This window comes from Typopeltis vanoorti, chromosome 3, assembly GCF_054136105.1.
Source record: "Typopeltis vanoorti isolate ZY-2024b chromosome 3, IOZ_Tvanoo_1.0, whole genome shotgun sequence".
Lineage (NCBI taxonomy): Eukaryota > Metazoa > Arthropoda > Arachnida > Uropygi > Thelyphonidae > Typopeltis > Typopeltis vanoorti.
In genome coordinates, this window is record NC_143551.1 from 71,982,968 (window position 1) to 71,999,430 (window position 16,463).

The window sequence follows — 16,463 nt, forward strand, 5'->3', positions numbered from 1 at the left end:
TAGGTGGATTGATACAGTAAAAAGTGCCTTAGGAAACAGAAATATAAGATCTGATAATGTTGGAGGCTTGACAGATAACAGATTGATTTGGAGGAAAATTGTTGATAGGAAGTTAGTAATGACGTAAGTTTTTCATGTAGTACTATCATAATATCATGTACACCCCTTTGAGGGTACATATCAGGAATTTGTTGAAGATGATGACATCATCATTTGTTATGTGTGCCAAGTTTTCTGTAGCATTTTATCTTGAAGGTCAATAGCCTTTTCTCATTTTCCAACTCTCACATCCATATAGTTAGACAGAGTTTAGAAGGGTGTCGATAAGGCAGAGTCTTATAGTTAGTTGTATTTTGTTGTCCTTCCAAAGTGGTTGTAACTTCTGAAGAGCAACAGTGGCTTTAGCAAGGTGTGCTTTAATATCATGTTTAGATTAGCTTCTCTGTGTTGTACATTTCCCAAGTGAGTGAATCTTTCTACTTCTTCCAATATTTTATCATTAATTGAAATTTTCATAGGTCTTTGCCCGAAAACATCGTTTTTGATTTTTGATGTTGATCTTTAATCCATAATCACCTAAGTGCTTTAGGAACTCTGTCTGTTACTTTGTTTACTCTCTGCTATTTGGCAAATTAGAGGTTAGTGATTTTTTTTTTTTTTAGCACCAACTGTAATTCCCATACCACTGTTTTCCTTGGAAAACAGTGGTATTGGAAAACTTTGTCTTCTATGAAGAGAAGAGACAAGGAAAGTCATTAATGATTAAGTTATTTACCATTATTATTATACAGGATAAGAAGGAATATTACATTCAATTAAAAATATCTATAATTCTCTTTCTTTAAAAAAAAAAGTTCCAAGTTGCAATCTTTCAGATGTGAACATTAGATATGGCTAGGTAAGCAATTGGGAATAGTGAGTTTAACTTTAACTCCCTATTTGCCAACATTCCCAAATCCTTACCTTCATCAATTTGCCAGCCTGGTTGGCTGCAATAGCCAATGGATGTTTGTGATTGTCTTTAAGCAGAAGATGAACAAGATGAGTTTCATCACCTGTGTGAGACAACTGCTGCACTTATTGGAAGTCGAAGTGGCTTGAAAAACTTCTGTTTGGTCTCAAGAGCAGAGGTTTCCAGACTGTGTAAAATAAATAAACAAATAAATAAAATAATTAAACAAATATATATATATAAAATTAATAAAAAAAGAAAGAAAAAACCTTAGCCAATCTGGTAAGAACGAACGCAGGCTTACAAAAAAACTTTCATGGGTAGGAACCAATAAATAAAATTTCCTGAGTATAATTCCATCAATTAATGTAATGTACAACTGGTAATCTTTTTCATCCCAAAATGTGTAACATATTTTGCATAAAAAAATATTTTGTATGCAAATTTCCAGTCTCAGACTCAGTATGTGCAGTAGCCTGTGTTAACAATAGCAAAAGTTGCAAGGCACAAACTCTTAATCTGATATGCCTAAAATGTGACATGTGTGTTAAAAGATCTTGTACATTGTATGCTAAATATTTCTATAAAAGAAACCTAAATGCTCACTCCTTCAGCCTATTTAAATACTGCATATATGTGCAGTTTATAAACAAATTATATTACATTTGTCCAGTCATAAAATCTAAACAAATTTGCAGTTCTTTTCCACTTTAATTTTGACAGTGGCGTTTTGAGGGTTTAATGCTAAAACTGCTAACATAACATTTCTCATTAATATTGCCCCTTTTATTTTTTTCCAGCTATAAACTGTAAAATTGTGAGCACTAAATTTATTTGCTTATCTGTGTAGCTATAAAAATCCATCACTGTTTGCAAGAGTTCCAGTGACCGTACTGTCTAGACCAGTGCTTCCCAAACTTATAGATGTCAAGGCCCCCTTTGGAAAAATTAAAAGATTTCATGCTCCCCCATCAGAAAAAAATCCTTATAGAGACATATATTATTATAATATTTATTGTATTTATATTCAATACAAAACATACATGCCAAGCGTATTTCTTTCCCAGCATTGCCGCACCTGTGTACACTAGCAATAAAACATTAATTTAAAGCGCAAAAAACTTGGCTGTTTTAAATGAGCGCAAGATTTTGCATTTGTAAACTTTTTTTCTGCTTCTTATCAATACTTTTGAAATGAAACTTATATGAATAAGCATATATTTACTAATATTCGTTAAGCGCCGATATACGCAGGAAGCAAAATTCGTGAACCAACACCAATGTGTGAATTTTTCCATTAAAATATAAAAAAATAACAAATATTTAAAAGAATAAATAATAAAAATTAAATACGTTTCTTTTAAGATAAAAAATATCTACTTAGTCTTAAAACATTTGAAATTTGTTTTCATTATTTCACGGCCCCCAAGAGGGCCGCAGCCCACAGTTTGGGAAGCGTTGGTCTAGGCCATGGGTGCCAAACCTTTTGGCTTGACTGGGCCACATTGAGTGAAGAGGAGTTGTCTTGGGCTGCATATAAAATGTATAATATAATTAATGTATATAAATAACAAAACTTCCTTTATTTTTTAAAATTTTTTATTATAACATTAAAAAAAAAAAAGAGGGCAGCATAATTACAAAACCAGTGAGACATTTGGCCTTGTTTATGTGAAACCAATGTATCAATGGCAAGTTCGATGGAAGTGGTTGCAATTCGTAGTGAGCGTTCAAGGCTCTCATCAGAAATTTTTGCTCTAACTTTACTCTTTGTATGCTTCATTCTTGAAAATAGTTGTTCACAAATGTAAGTACTACCAAAAAAAGCAATGACATGAATAAAGCGTGATTGTGAAACGAAGAATATTTTTTCTCTGGGAAGATAGGTCTTAAAAAAAATCTAGCAAAGAGACATGATAAAATTTTTCTTTGAGGTTGAATATGATTGCAACTCTATACAGTTCATTTGAAAATTCGAAAGCAATTATTTATGTTGACTGAAAATGGAGTCTCAAATATACAAAAATCTTGAAACCTATTTTCAAATTCCTGTTTCAAAACAGAAAGAAAGATAGCATATTTTCTACGTTATATAATAATGTTAAAAGTTTAGGATCTTATGGGGCCACATCACTAGCAGTGCAGAGCCGCACGTGAGCCAAGGGTTGGACACCCCCCCCCCCTGGTCTGGACAGTACACACTGTAAACAAATATACCCCTGCAGTTTGATGTTAGTGTCAGTTGGCCCACAGAGTACAGGGTGTATTAAGTTATTAAGTTGGAATGGGTTAAAGTAATATTGGAGTGGAGACATTGGAGAAATTACTAAATAAAATAAGAGACAAGTATCATTAATCATATAATTCATTTTTACAGCATGTTCAAAAATTATTGACTGTAAATTATAAATTATGAAAGTAAAATTTTTATGCATACAGTGCACCCCCCTTTTTGACTGGCATGCATGCACAGAGCTTAGAGGGAGCATTGCTGACAGCCTTTCTCCTTTACCCATACAGCCAATCTATTCAAATTGTTCTGCAAAATTTTTACATCATCTTTATTAACTATCGCTCACCCAATTTTTTATCATCAGCAAACATCTGAATACAGATCATTTGCTGTATTATTAATATACAAATTGAATAGTAGTGGCTCAAGTACAGAGTTCTGGTAGCCTGCTGCTTGTTACAAGCCTTTACCTGGACTTCACTCCTGAATAAACTGCTGTCTGATATCTCTCATTCAGACATCCTCTTATCCACAAAAACTCCAAAATATATTTGTCTATAGTTCACCCTGAAAGCTGCTCAACTTTATTAAAACTTCTGTACATTTACATAAGCAAAGTGGATACTACATGCAATATTCTTTCAAAGTCAAATGTTTGTATAAACTATGAAAGTTTCGTAAGTTGACCTGAGAGCTTACAAGAATACAATCCTCAGCATCCCCAAGTTGCCTTAGCTTGCACTACTTAAAAGACATGGGTGCTGCCTGAGCATCCTTTTATTAGTGCTTTTGATAAAGGTTTCACGCCTGACAGCTGTTTCGAATTGGTTGGTTCTCTTCAGAGACCAGGCAGAAAGAGAGCAAAAACTCTCGTTCAGCATTAAGGAAATATTAGAGAAACGTATTTTTCATAAGTGAATTCTTGGGAGGTGTGCAAAAGTAATTACTAAAGGAAGAGCTATAAGGCTTCATTTCGATTATGTAAAATTATGTAGTCAAAGTGGATACTAGATCCAACATTATTTCAAAGCCGAATGTTATTAATTACATATTTTTCTTTCAATCTGAAATTAATTTTTATAATTTTATAAAAATGAAATTAATTTTTATAAAATTATAATTATAAATTTTATAATTAAAAATTTATAAAATTTATAATTTTATAAATTTTTATATTTGAAATTCAAATTAAATGGCAATTACAAATTCCCTGTATAGTCTTAGGTCCTAAACCATTGTGATGATATCACTATCAACAATAAACAGCCAATGAAATTCTTGTTTCTTGTGTCTTTTCTCCATGTGAATTTGTGTACATCATTATGATGGAACATGGTATTAGTAATGGCTGCTTCATTTTCCAAACAGAAATCTAGTAGGTACTTACCATTATTATTAGCTTTATCCTTTTTTCTAAAGTTTCCCAAAGCATTTCTCTCTGTCTAAGATGTATTTCCTGTTCTGCTGTTTAAATTTCCAATAAGGACAAATGTTAGCCTTTTCTTTGTCAGCCTTCTTTAGCAGCTCAAAAAATGCCTCCTCTTCTTTCTTAGTAAATCTTTTTTGTGAGATCATATGCACAGACAAGTTTTATTGTTTAATTCCCCTATTTAAATTACATTTAAATACTGAATACTATAGCTACTCATTCCTTTCCCTGATCACTCTTTGGCCGATTATAACATCTCGTAGTTATTATTTAGAAGAATCCTCTTTTTTTAACAACGATCATATTGATGTGGTACTTTTCTAAATAACAACTACAATTCCACTTCTTTTCCAATGATACTTCTTACAGCAATGACATGTATCTTGAATTTTTGTGATGTCGAGTTTGTTCTAGTAACTGACTTCTGTTCACCCCTAGTTCCCTAATGAAAACAGCAAAGGCCTTGTTTGACTAAACAATATGACATGTGATTGTATCATCAATTTTCTTTTGGTTTAAGCCAACAGAGAATACAGTTTGGTTGGCTAAATTCCAAATTGCAAGCCCATCCTCTTCCATTCATTCATTTATGTAGATACCCACTAATGGAGTGCATCACAAGAAAGTTGAACTGGCCATTAAGTCAAAAACTCTGATTGGTTTTCCATATTCCTCAAAGGCTATGTGGAGGTCTCCTGCCAATTATCATCTAGCTCTGACTAATAAGCAACTCCATTTCATATAAATTAATGTCATTATTAGTTGATTGAATAATGAGGCAGCCTAAGATATCTTACTATATTTGTTTACAGAGGAACTTTGGGTAATAAGTGTCTATATACAGAAACTTTACAGGTAAGAAACTATTCCTTATTACCCAAAGTTCATCTATTATTGTAAATTTTCTGTAAATAGTCAAAACTGTTTGCTGAAATTTTTTTGTTGTTGAAACTAAAAATACTTTTCATTTTTAGTTTCACTGTTCTTGAGTTTTAAACTTAAAACTCAAGAACAGATGCACTGTAAGATGTTATGCTCTTCTTAAAGTGATCTAGTTTTGGCATCCTTTATGGCATGATAACTAAGTAACCTGTTTAACTTTCTCAGAAGCAGTTCTAGCATTTGTTCATGTTTCAAAAAATATTAAAATCATAATAAGATTTTATATAAAAACATTTTAATGTTTTATTTAGCATTTTAATCATTTAAAACATTTTTTTTAAATTTTTACATTACTTGCTAAGAGATATAGTTTATATTTTATTTAAGTAAATAATATTTTACAAATAACATTCCATAGGTGAAAATATACATGAGGGAGGGCATATATTTTACAAAATGTAATTCACTAACACCACAAATAGTTTAAGTCAGTCCAGATTTCATTAACGGAAACAATTTGCAGCATTTTAACAGACTATTTGTGACAAGAATTTATATACCTTCATTATAATGAATAACTTTAAAGTGACTGAATTAGATCCATATTAATCTAAAGAGGCAAACAACAATATAATAAAAAACATAACCTGACACTCTGAGAATCCTATCCTCGGCAACAACAACACAAAATAAATGAATCTGTCTACTAAAATATGACTTTTGATTTTAATGAGTCAGAATGATGAAGGCAAGTAGTTGAACTACCTATTTTAAGGAGGTAGAGATAATCCAAAATGAAATAAATAACATCATTTCATTAATCATTTGGGACTACAAATCAAAAATTTAACTTAAGTGATGTTTATCTATGATAGATGATATCTACATTAGAAATACATTTGTGACCAGAAGTGGATATATTAACTTAAAGTGAACACAAATAAACAGGATGCTACATTATCTCATTCACTGCTACTTATCACATATGCAATATACTTGGTGTGATAACATTAATAGTTGAACAATGCTAGCTTAAAGGTATCAGCCTAATACAAAATAATAAAACAATTCTACAACTAGAACCAGTAAGCAGACTTAATATCATAAGTTTGGATAAATTCTGGACAAGAGAATGGAACTTAACAAAAAACTATCCTTAACTTTAAGTTAACAATTCAGTTTAATCTTATAATTCCATTAATAATGTGAAGGTGCATAAATATTACAATGAAAGCAAACTAAATTATGTGACATATGATGAGTATCTACTTTTGTTTTTTATCCAGCAAGGCATATTGCATATACTATTTTGCTTCTGCTGAGTAACTGCTGCCTGTATGCGAATGTAATATGCCTGACACGTACCATCCTATTCAGAAAGATAATCTATTAAAATAAATAGGAATTTCAATTAATTTTAAATAAGATGCCACTTTTACAGACAAGTATCACATAAAACCAAAGTTTGGCATTTATAATGTGCACATGATATATTAATATTAATGTCAGCACAGTACCTTGGGCAGGACCAAGATAAAACCTAGTGCACTGGCTATTCTGAATGAAATATCTCCCAGAAGTTGTCATGAGTTTCCATAGAAAACTATGGCATTAGGTTGCTGATTTGTACAGAATGCAATTTATCTTTGGCCACTTTATGTCCCCCCCCCTCCTATAAGTTATAATTTTCTTTCATCTGCTTGTTTAAAAATGTATTATTTATTTTCTTTTTTGAATCTAATTTTATCTAATAGTTCATTTAATAAACTGGCAGTTCAGAATGGATTTAAATACTGAAAATATACTATAATTAAAATGTTATACACTATCTGTACCTTGGCTTAAAAAAACTAAATAAATAAAGTAATAATAAACAAATCAAGAAAATCCTGAATTTTCTTGAGATTTTAATATACACCTACAGATACCTATTAAATATTTTATAAGTATGTAAAGTTTTAGGAAAAGCAAAGCATCTTGTGGTAACATTTTCTTATTTAAGCAAATGAAAATTCATCTACATGTTATGGGAATGATTATTATTTCTATTTCAAATGAAAGCTAAAAATATGTTTTGGAATGAAATTAAAACATTTTCTAGAATGAAAGAAGGAACAATGGTGAAAGCGTCTCTATTTGTATGCAGGACCATTTATTGTTCAACTATTTAAAACAAATATTGAACTACAGTTCCTCCCCCCCCCCCCTTTTTTTTGGCTTATATTTCATATGGAAATTAATGTGAGAGATCATGCACTGGATTGTGAAAAATTTGAAGCTCTATTTTCAATCTGGGTCTGTTTGTTCAAATACAAAGAGCATTTTTAAAGAATTCTGGATTTTAAAAAAAAACATCCTCGCCTTTGTGAAGAAATTTCAAGAAGGCAGAGTGCCATCATAAAAAAACAGGTAGCATGCACCTTGAAACACCAAAACAATTACAGCATCTTGCCAGCTGGGTTACAGAATTCAACAACATCGACCCATTGTCTCTCTCCCTCTCTCTGCACAAATGGACATCAGCAAGATATCTATCAGAACAGTACTCAGCAAAGACTTTTACTTCTGAGGCCTGCTAATTCAGATGGATCAGAAACTTTGAAGATAGAAATGTTGCAAAGGGAGTTTGAATTTTGTCAGTGGTTAGTTGAATAAGAGTGAAGAATCTAAAAATTTCATAAACTTTCCCAATACTTCAACTTAGCAGGTTGAAGAAAGTACTCATTTTGGACAGCTGCCAGACAATCCATGTGTTACACCAATAATAGTTGAAGCCAGAAAAAATTAGCATTTTGCACAATAAAGCACTTTCATTATTAGGTCCCTGTTTTTTTTTGTTTTTGAAGAAAATGACATGATAGTTAATAGAGGCCACCACCTGCACAAGCAGCAAACTTTTTTTTAAGTGACAATTCTAGCAATACATGTCATACAACATACGCAATCACAGTATTTTTGTGATGTTTCATGTTTTAGCAATGTGACAGAGCCACCCTAATCCCTCAATCTATTTGCATGAATTTAAATCCAGCATTTGAATATCTTTTCATGTAAAATAACCTTAGTAGCATTAACTTTTAAATAATACTCAACTGAAATATCTCTAAGACAAATGTGGCATACTAATTTCCATACTACCTGAAAGATAAATAGAAAACAACTATTCTATGTTCAACAAATGATAACTGATATCAATGGCCCACTCTGTATTACCAAGGAATGATAATGCCATGAAGTAATGGTATGCATAATATAATTGGCTCCCACTAAATCAAACCCATAGGGACCACAGAAATAGTTTGTTTAAGCAGACAGTTTGCTGTAGTAAATTTCTTTTACATTGCATAATGCTTATGGATGGTTGAAATCTTCTAATAGTTTGTTTATAGTAAGTGAGTTTGTTATGATGGCATTTATTATAGTGAGAATCAACTGTACATGCTTTATGTCTTCGGTGTTGATTTCTATAAATCAGCATAGAACACAACACAAATATAATAAGTACCTATTCTGATGCACAAATAAAGATGACAAATTTGAACTGATCAATGTGTATTGAAAAAAAATTGTTAGAGAAAATATTTTCTGAATTTTATATTTCAATTCTTAGCAAGGGACTATGATTTCCTAATAACTATTGCTCCTGGTATTAGTGGCTAATTTCCCATTAGGGCCATTCATGAGTAACCTGTGATGTACTGATGAGAAATGCTAAGGAAATTATTTTCTCTGGTGTTAATTTAGGAACAAGTGTGGGATAATGTTTATATTGTTCTAAATATTTAAAGACATTGTTTCCAATAACATAACTATCATATTTCTAAGACCACAATGTGTGGAGGTAGGGGAAAGAAGAAGGGAAACAGACTCAGATGGACCCTGCCTATATAGCATATATATATATTTCTTATGCACAAAAATACTTAATATGTTGCCATGGAGCAACCAATAAAATTTACATCATATGGTAAATAATGAGAGACTTTTAACTAATAAAAATGCTTATTTTGTTGCCATTTCTTTTCTTTCTTTCTTTTTTTTTTTACAATTATCTGCAAATGTGTGATAAGATTCTATAGTCATGGAGAGATAAGTAATATCCAAGATAAAACTGAATCATTAAGTTAAGAATTAATTTAACATTTTTTTAACACTTGATACAGCAATTTCTGGTTTCACTTTTCAATTAATGTTAATATTACTGTTCTAAAAAATTTTTATCGCTACAGTTAACTGGAATTCATTATGTTGATACTAAGTAATTCTAACTTTTGCTGTATAAATAATTTATAAATAGGAAACAGTATTTAAGATAAATGAATTGATAATTTAGATATTTTAACATTTGATTTTAAATATACAGTATCTGAAAGAATTAACTGCCAAATGAAAGAAATTTTTTCTACATTATCAAGAAATATTCTACGCTTAAGCATTCAATTATAATTTTTATATTAAAAAAAGTTTTCTCTTTCAGAAATAATTTTAAATAATAGACTTAACAGTGTTTAGATATGTTTATTATTATTAATTAACTACTTGGAATAAGGTAGTCTTTTCTGTTATTTAATTTCCATTAATCTTTACTAAAAAAAAAAGTCAATGACTTGCATGTCACAGCAATGAAATGGTAAAACTAAATGATAATATATAGCAGAAAGTGAAATGATGGTACATTTGTAAAGGGGGTGGGGATTTGCATCATTGCTCTATCCTTTCCTTCACACAGAACAATACTGCATTTCTAATGTTATAAATGTAAAGACATTTGGCACACAAAGGACAACATTTTTAAAGGCATCTGATCTGAAATTATCAGCTGCATAAAATAAATAAAATATCACCAAATATGTTTCTAATAGATAATAAATACTCCTGTAATCTACGGGATATAATATTTGCCATTAACAAAGTTGAACATGCTTGCTTTTTTTAAAAACACAATACAATGACAATTCTTTACATCAAGAGGAGCGGTTACATTTATAATAAGAAAAAAATGATTATAAATAAGAAAACTGCTTAAAAATTAGAAAAATGTAAATATGAAGATATAATGAAATGCCTTCATCTAACAACTATATGATAGCATCTTCAATCTGGAAATTAAAGAGACATGATTTGGAAAATAAAAATTTTAAATGATAAATTTTTTTTTATCACACAAATGTAAAAATTTAATTTTCAAACGGCATGATTTGGAAGCAAGTAATAATACTCTAAAAAAGTTTGCAAGAGAGATTGTCATGTGATGCACTGAAGCATTGGCTGAAATGGATTACATGAATGTAACATATCGACAGCTTTAGGGAAACAGTAGTTGCAATATATAGCTGTATACCAAGCAACATTTTTAAACTAACACTATATGGTTTCATCTGTAATCTTCCCTCCCACCCCAAAAAAAAATCTATGATGTGTGTTTTTATGAAAACAACAGAAGTGCAAATACTGAAGACTTATATGCAGTTAGATATAATTAGGTATCAAAACAATAAATACTTTTCAGTATATAATTCAGTAGTGGATTATGCTATGATTTAGAGAATAACAAGATGCAACTATACTTACTGACCTACAGCTATAAATAATGTTAATCCCCACCAGCTATGTAATTAAAATTTATGCACCTCTGATAAAATAAATTAATGAAATAAGATTATCATATAATCATATGCAAATACAGCAATTACAAAATGAAGCATCACAACTATATTTTAGATCATTATACCCGTAGTTTACAGCCATAGTAAGAAAGTCAGCTATTCAGTCTCACACCAAGTACTTTTTAAATGCTTGTTGCTTGCTTATAGACAAAAATTTTTCAACCACTTACCTTTATAAAACTTTACTTTGCAATGGAAAAACACATTCCAAATATAATAAAAACAAATATGAATATAAAATAATTCTTTTGTTCTCTTTAACTATCTTTGGAAGAGACCACTGTGTCACTAGGTGCTTTCACGGTGGAAGTCTGAACCTGGACGATGACGGGTTGACTACTAGTTGTAGCAAGAGGAACACTTGTAGTTTTTACAGCGGTCCTTGTTGGAACTTGACTGTGTGAAGAAACAGTGCCAAGTCCTTGTACTATGCTTACAGTAGCAGGTGTTGCCTGTGCTATTCCTGGAGACACAGTGGCAACTGTTCCTGCAGGCTGTAATGTAACAGCAGTGGGGGGAGCAAGGATTCTGGCCAAAAGGGGTTGAGCTCTTGAATTCTTTCCTTGTGAAACTGGAATCACTTTGAATCCTTGTAGAGTTTTAACATTTACAGGAGTAACTCCCCTCATACCTTGCTGGGCTGCTGCCGCCATCACAACAGTTGGATTACTTCCAGGTGTTGCCATTACATATGTTTGTGTGCTGGGTTTCAAGGCTCCTTGGGTTGCTTACAAATAGAAAAGTTAAAATTAAGAATCTTAAAGCAAAATCTATTTCATAAAATTTTATATAAACTGATAACAAATTCGTCATTAGCCAGCATACTCATTTTTCTTAACTTTATAAACATGATATAGTGATGGTTAAAACACTGGAAAAGTTGGTTAAGTACAGAATTCAGGAGAGAGTGGACAGGAATATGATGATACTCATTTGGGGGGGGGGGGAGATAGCATTATGGAGAGTAAGTAGGTCTTGGCTTAGTAATTTCCTTACTTTCTATAATAAGGTAACATTTGGGTTGGATAAAGGCAATGATTACACCATATTACTGCTGAATTCTGCAAAGGAAACTGATAGGATATTGAATCCATGGAGGAATTTTGGACAATATTAATATTGCTCTTTTCCCATATGAGGCAATGAAGAGTTACTATAGAATGATTGATCTAAATACTCATTATAAGGTTTAATGGAAAGAATACAGCACAGAGGAACAAAAAAATATGTTTATTTGATTCTATATTTCATCTCTGTCACAGAAATACCACCTTCATGGATACAATCTCTAAATGTTCAAGCACACACAAAAGAACCCAAAACCATAAGTAGAAGAAATTAGACTAAAAGTCTGGGAAGTTTAACACATCCATATTTATTAAGATTAGGTTAACACAATTGTTGCTGATTCTAAGAAAAATCTTTCAAGTTTATATTTGTTGCAGTGAAGTATAGTGGTTCTTTTCCATTTGATTCTGTACAAATTACCTTATTATGGTCAAACTGGGAGACCTGCCACTACCTTCCCAGAAGACAACAAAATATACATTTGCCACCATAACTATGGTCAGCATGGCTAGTTGACCATGTTTTGGATACCTTGAACAGAATCAAATGGAAAAAAACTACTATACTTCACCACAACAAATATAAACTTGAAAGACTTTTGTTAGAATCTGCAGATTTGTTAAGCAAGCCTAATAAATATGAATGTGTTAAACTTCCCAAGATTTTGCCCAACAACACTCATAGAGGGGTGCTCCTCATAGGACATTTATTTTATTTTAGTTTTTTTAGGCTTTTAGTTTATTTTCTGTCACTTATTGTTTTGTGCATGCTTATACAGTTTTGAGATTGTATCCCTGATGATATCTCTGTGACAGAGATGAAATATAGAATCTAAGAAACGTATATATTATTATTACTCTGTGCTGTATTCTTTCCATTAGACCTTACAAGAGTTTAAATCATCACATAGTCTAAATATTAGATGATTTGAACAGATTGACAGTGTAGTCCAAGGATAATGGTTACATTGTGGCAGTGTATGCACTTTGGGATGACAAGAAGACAAGCTGTGCATTACACCGATGGAACTGGAATATGGGAAACTGATGAGGCTAGGGATTTTGGAGTGATAGAGGATCTTTATCCACCATCACTCCTAAAGTGGGCAAAACAGCTCAAAGGATCACTTGGATGTTGAACTTATTATCCTTTTACATAAGGCTTTGATATGGCTGAATCTCAACTATTGTGTACAACAAGCATGTCAAACTCAAAGGCTAACATGAGCCAAATAAACGAGGTTTAAGTTTATGCGGGCTGCAAAAAACAAAAACTTCAATTTTCATAAAAACGCAGGTTTATTTTGAAAAGTACAGTATAAAAAAAAGAACAAGAACAATGATAAAATTAATGTTTTCTTCCTGACACTTGGCATCTCTTCTCTGTTACTATCTTTCCTACTTCGGGGGAAATCTTGTTTGCAGTGATTACTTTCGAAACTGATCCAAGGTGAATGTCAGTAATTCTGGATCTGACAGGAGACTTATTTCCCTTCAAAACTGTAAATAACTGCTCACACTGATAAGTGCTTCCAAACATGGATATAATTTCATATGCGAATTTTCAAGTATTTTTAAACCTGGCAGGTTTGTAAAATCCAGGCATGCCAACTTCACTGAATTTGCCTTCAAATCTGAATTGCACTGGATCTCAATTATCACCATTTACATTTGATTAGGTACTGATTCGATATTTATTGAAAAAATCGAAGAAAACAAAGAAAACTTGTCTTCCAAAAATTTAAAATCTGCAAACCTTGTTTCAAATTCAGTTCTAAGACTCAATTTTTTCTGCTTATTTTTGATATGATGCAGTTTCACTTAAACTTGATTTGTTCATGTTGCATATCGGAAATTGTGTTAAATCTTCATTTTTCAACTGCTTTTCCCAAAGAACTAGTTTACATTTGAATGCCTTAACTTGGTCACACATATTTGTAATGATCTGATCTTTTCCTTGCAGTTTTAAATTTAAATCATATAAGTGTTTTGTTATATCAACCATGAAGGATAAATCTTGCAACCACACTGTGTCAAAAAAACAGGCTTGTGTCTTGATTTTTAGTTATTAAGAACTGACATATTTCTTCTTTCAAGTGCCAGAATTGTTTAAGAGTCTTGAAGCAGGATAGCCAATACCTCAGTATAGTAGGACAAACTGGAATATTTGCTTTCTAATTCAATTAAGAAAGCAGAGAACTGCCGCTGATTTAAGTGTCGAGATTTTATGAAATTAATGATTTTTTTGATAGATGTCAACACATTTTCCATGTTTATTACTTTCGTGCATAATACTTCTTGATGTATAATGCAATGCGTATGATGAATCTTGGATCCATCATAAATTTCACTTTGGTTTTTTTTTTCGTAGTAATGCCACAAAAGCATTGTTTTTTCCAGTCATAGAAAGAGCTCCATCTGTAGCTACAGAAGTTAATTTTGACAGAGGTAGATTGTATTTTTGCAGAAATTCAAAAACACAATTAAATATATCTTGTCCTGTACTAGTGTTATGCATTGGTACTAGTTCCAATAATTCCTCAAAAATGTTGAAATTTATGTTGCAAGCACGAAGAAACACAGTTAATTGAGCTACGCCCCCAATGTCCATACTCTCGTCACAGGCAATGGAAAAAGCTTCGAAACTAGATGATTTTGCTTTGATCTGAACACTTAAATTGTCGGCCAAATCAGTAATTCTTTCTGCAACTGTATTTCGAGACAAAGAGATTGTTTAAAATATTTTCAGGACAAATAATTTCTGCAGCTTTAATTAGACATTCCTTATGAAATCACCTCCAGTAAAAGGTTTCGAGTGTTTAGCTATCAACTCCAACAAGACGTAGCCTGCATGCACTGCCACTTCACTTTCTGGTGATACTTGAGTAAACATGAACTGTTGTTTTTTCAGTCCCGACTTGAGCTCTTTCAACTTTTCTTGTCTCATTAATCCCTCATAATTATCATATTTTGATTTATGTTGTTCATAGTGATGATTAATGTTGTATAACTTTGGTACAAATAACATTATTACATATTAAGCAGATTATTTTATTTTTTACTTCACAGCAAAAATATTCCAATTCCCACTTTTCTTGGAAATTTCGATGTTCGTCAGCAATTTTTCGTTTATTACTATCACTTGGTTTCGATAGAGACATGCTGAATACAAAGGACTGATAAAAATTAATAATCGTTAACATAAAATAATAGAATATTTTAATAAAAACTGATATTTTTTCTTGAACATCAACTTATCAGACACTAAATAACTGCACAAATTAATAAGCATAACGTAAATAAACTTATTTTTCTTGTTCACTGAAAGCGAAATATTTCCTGTTATGCACACCAAACAAGTCAGTTCAAACAAGACAGACGACTAGACATGGGCGTGGCACATGCACGTGATAGTAGGTATATAATCGGCTGGTAGAAATAGTGTGTGTGTGTGTGGGGGGGGGGGAATGGTTCGCCTGCGTGTAAAGGAAATGCATGCAACACAGCTACATGTGGTAATCACTGTCATTGGCGAACGTTTGGCTGGGCCACAAAAATATTCGCCGCGGGCCACATGCTGCCCGCGAGTTTGACATCCATGGTGTACAGCTTTGGTTACCTGGTTTTGAGGATGAGGAAATGGTGGAGAAAATCCAGAAGTGATTACCAAGATGATAAATATGTGCAATGATTATAGGAATAGATCAAAAATTTGTGGACTGCAAACTTTAGATGGAAAGTGTGGATATATGATAGAAACCTGTTTCCATAAATTAAGGAACAAAGAGAAAAATCACAGTAACTCAGGAGAAAAAACATATGAAAGACAGGTACATTATGCAAAATGTGATAATATCAGCAGTATATGTAAATAAGCTATAACATGAAAGCTGGCATTTTGAAGTGGTTTTCTATTTTATGTCTGTAGAACAAGACATTTCATCATAGCAAAATTCTTGAATATGGCTGCAAGATGTCATTTAACAAATGACTTCAGATGGCTGCGCAGGAATCGTTTCATAGTTCACAGACTGTGAAACTAATTCCAACAGTCACAAACAGCACCACAAAGATAAAGGAAGGCCACAGGCTACAACAGTGGTGTGTGACTTTCTCAGATTATCTGTTCACTGAAACAAGAATGCTATCCCAAATCAGCTATGATCTGATCTTCCATTGGCAACAGGAATTGGTATCTGCTTTCACTGTGTAGGCTTCACAAAGATGATCTGTA

At 32.0% G+C, this 16,463-nt stretch overlaps 1 protein-coding gene across 4 annotated transcripts in view; it reads right to left on the reverse strand.

Moving 5' to 3' along the window:
• Window positions 1-5,803: 5,803 nt before the first annotated feature.
• The window catches only part of LOC150108262 (uncharacterized), a 406,756-nt gene continuing 396,096 nt past the window's right edge, over window positions 5,804-16,463 (reverse strand). For 3 of the 4 annotated variants that reach the window (XM_090390668.1, XM_090390669.1, XM_090390667.1), the window contains one exon: window positions 5,804-11,889. In XM_090390668.1, the coding sequence (XP_090246794.1) occupies window positions 11,420-11,889 (470 nt within the window). In that variant the 3' untranslated portion in view covers window positions 5,804-11,419. The remainder of the gene's footprint in view (window positions 11,890-16,463) is intronic. The other variant, XR_016548126.1, reaches the window with a different exon arrangement.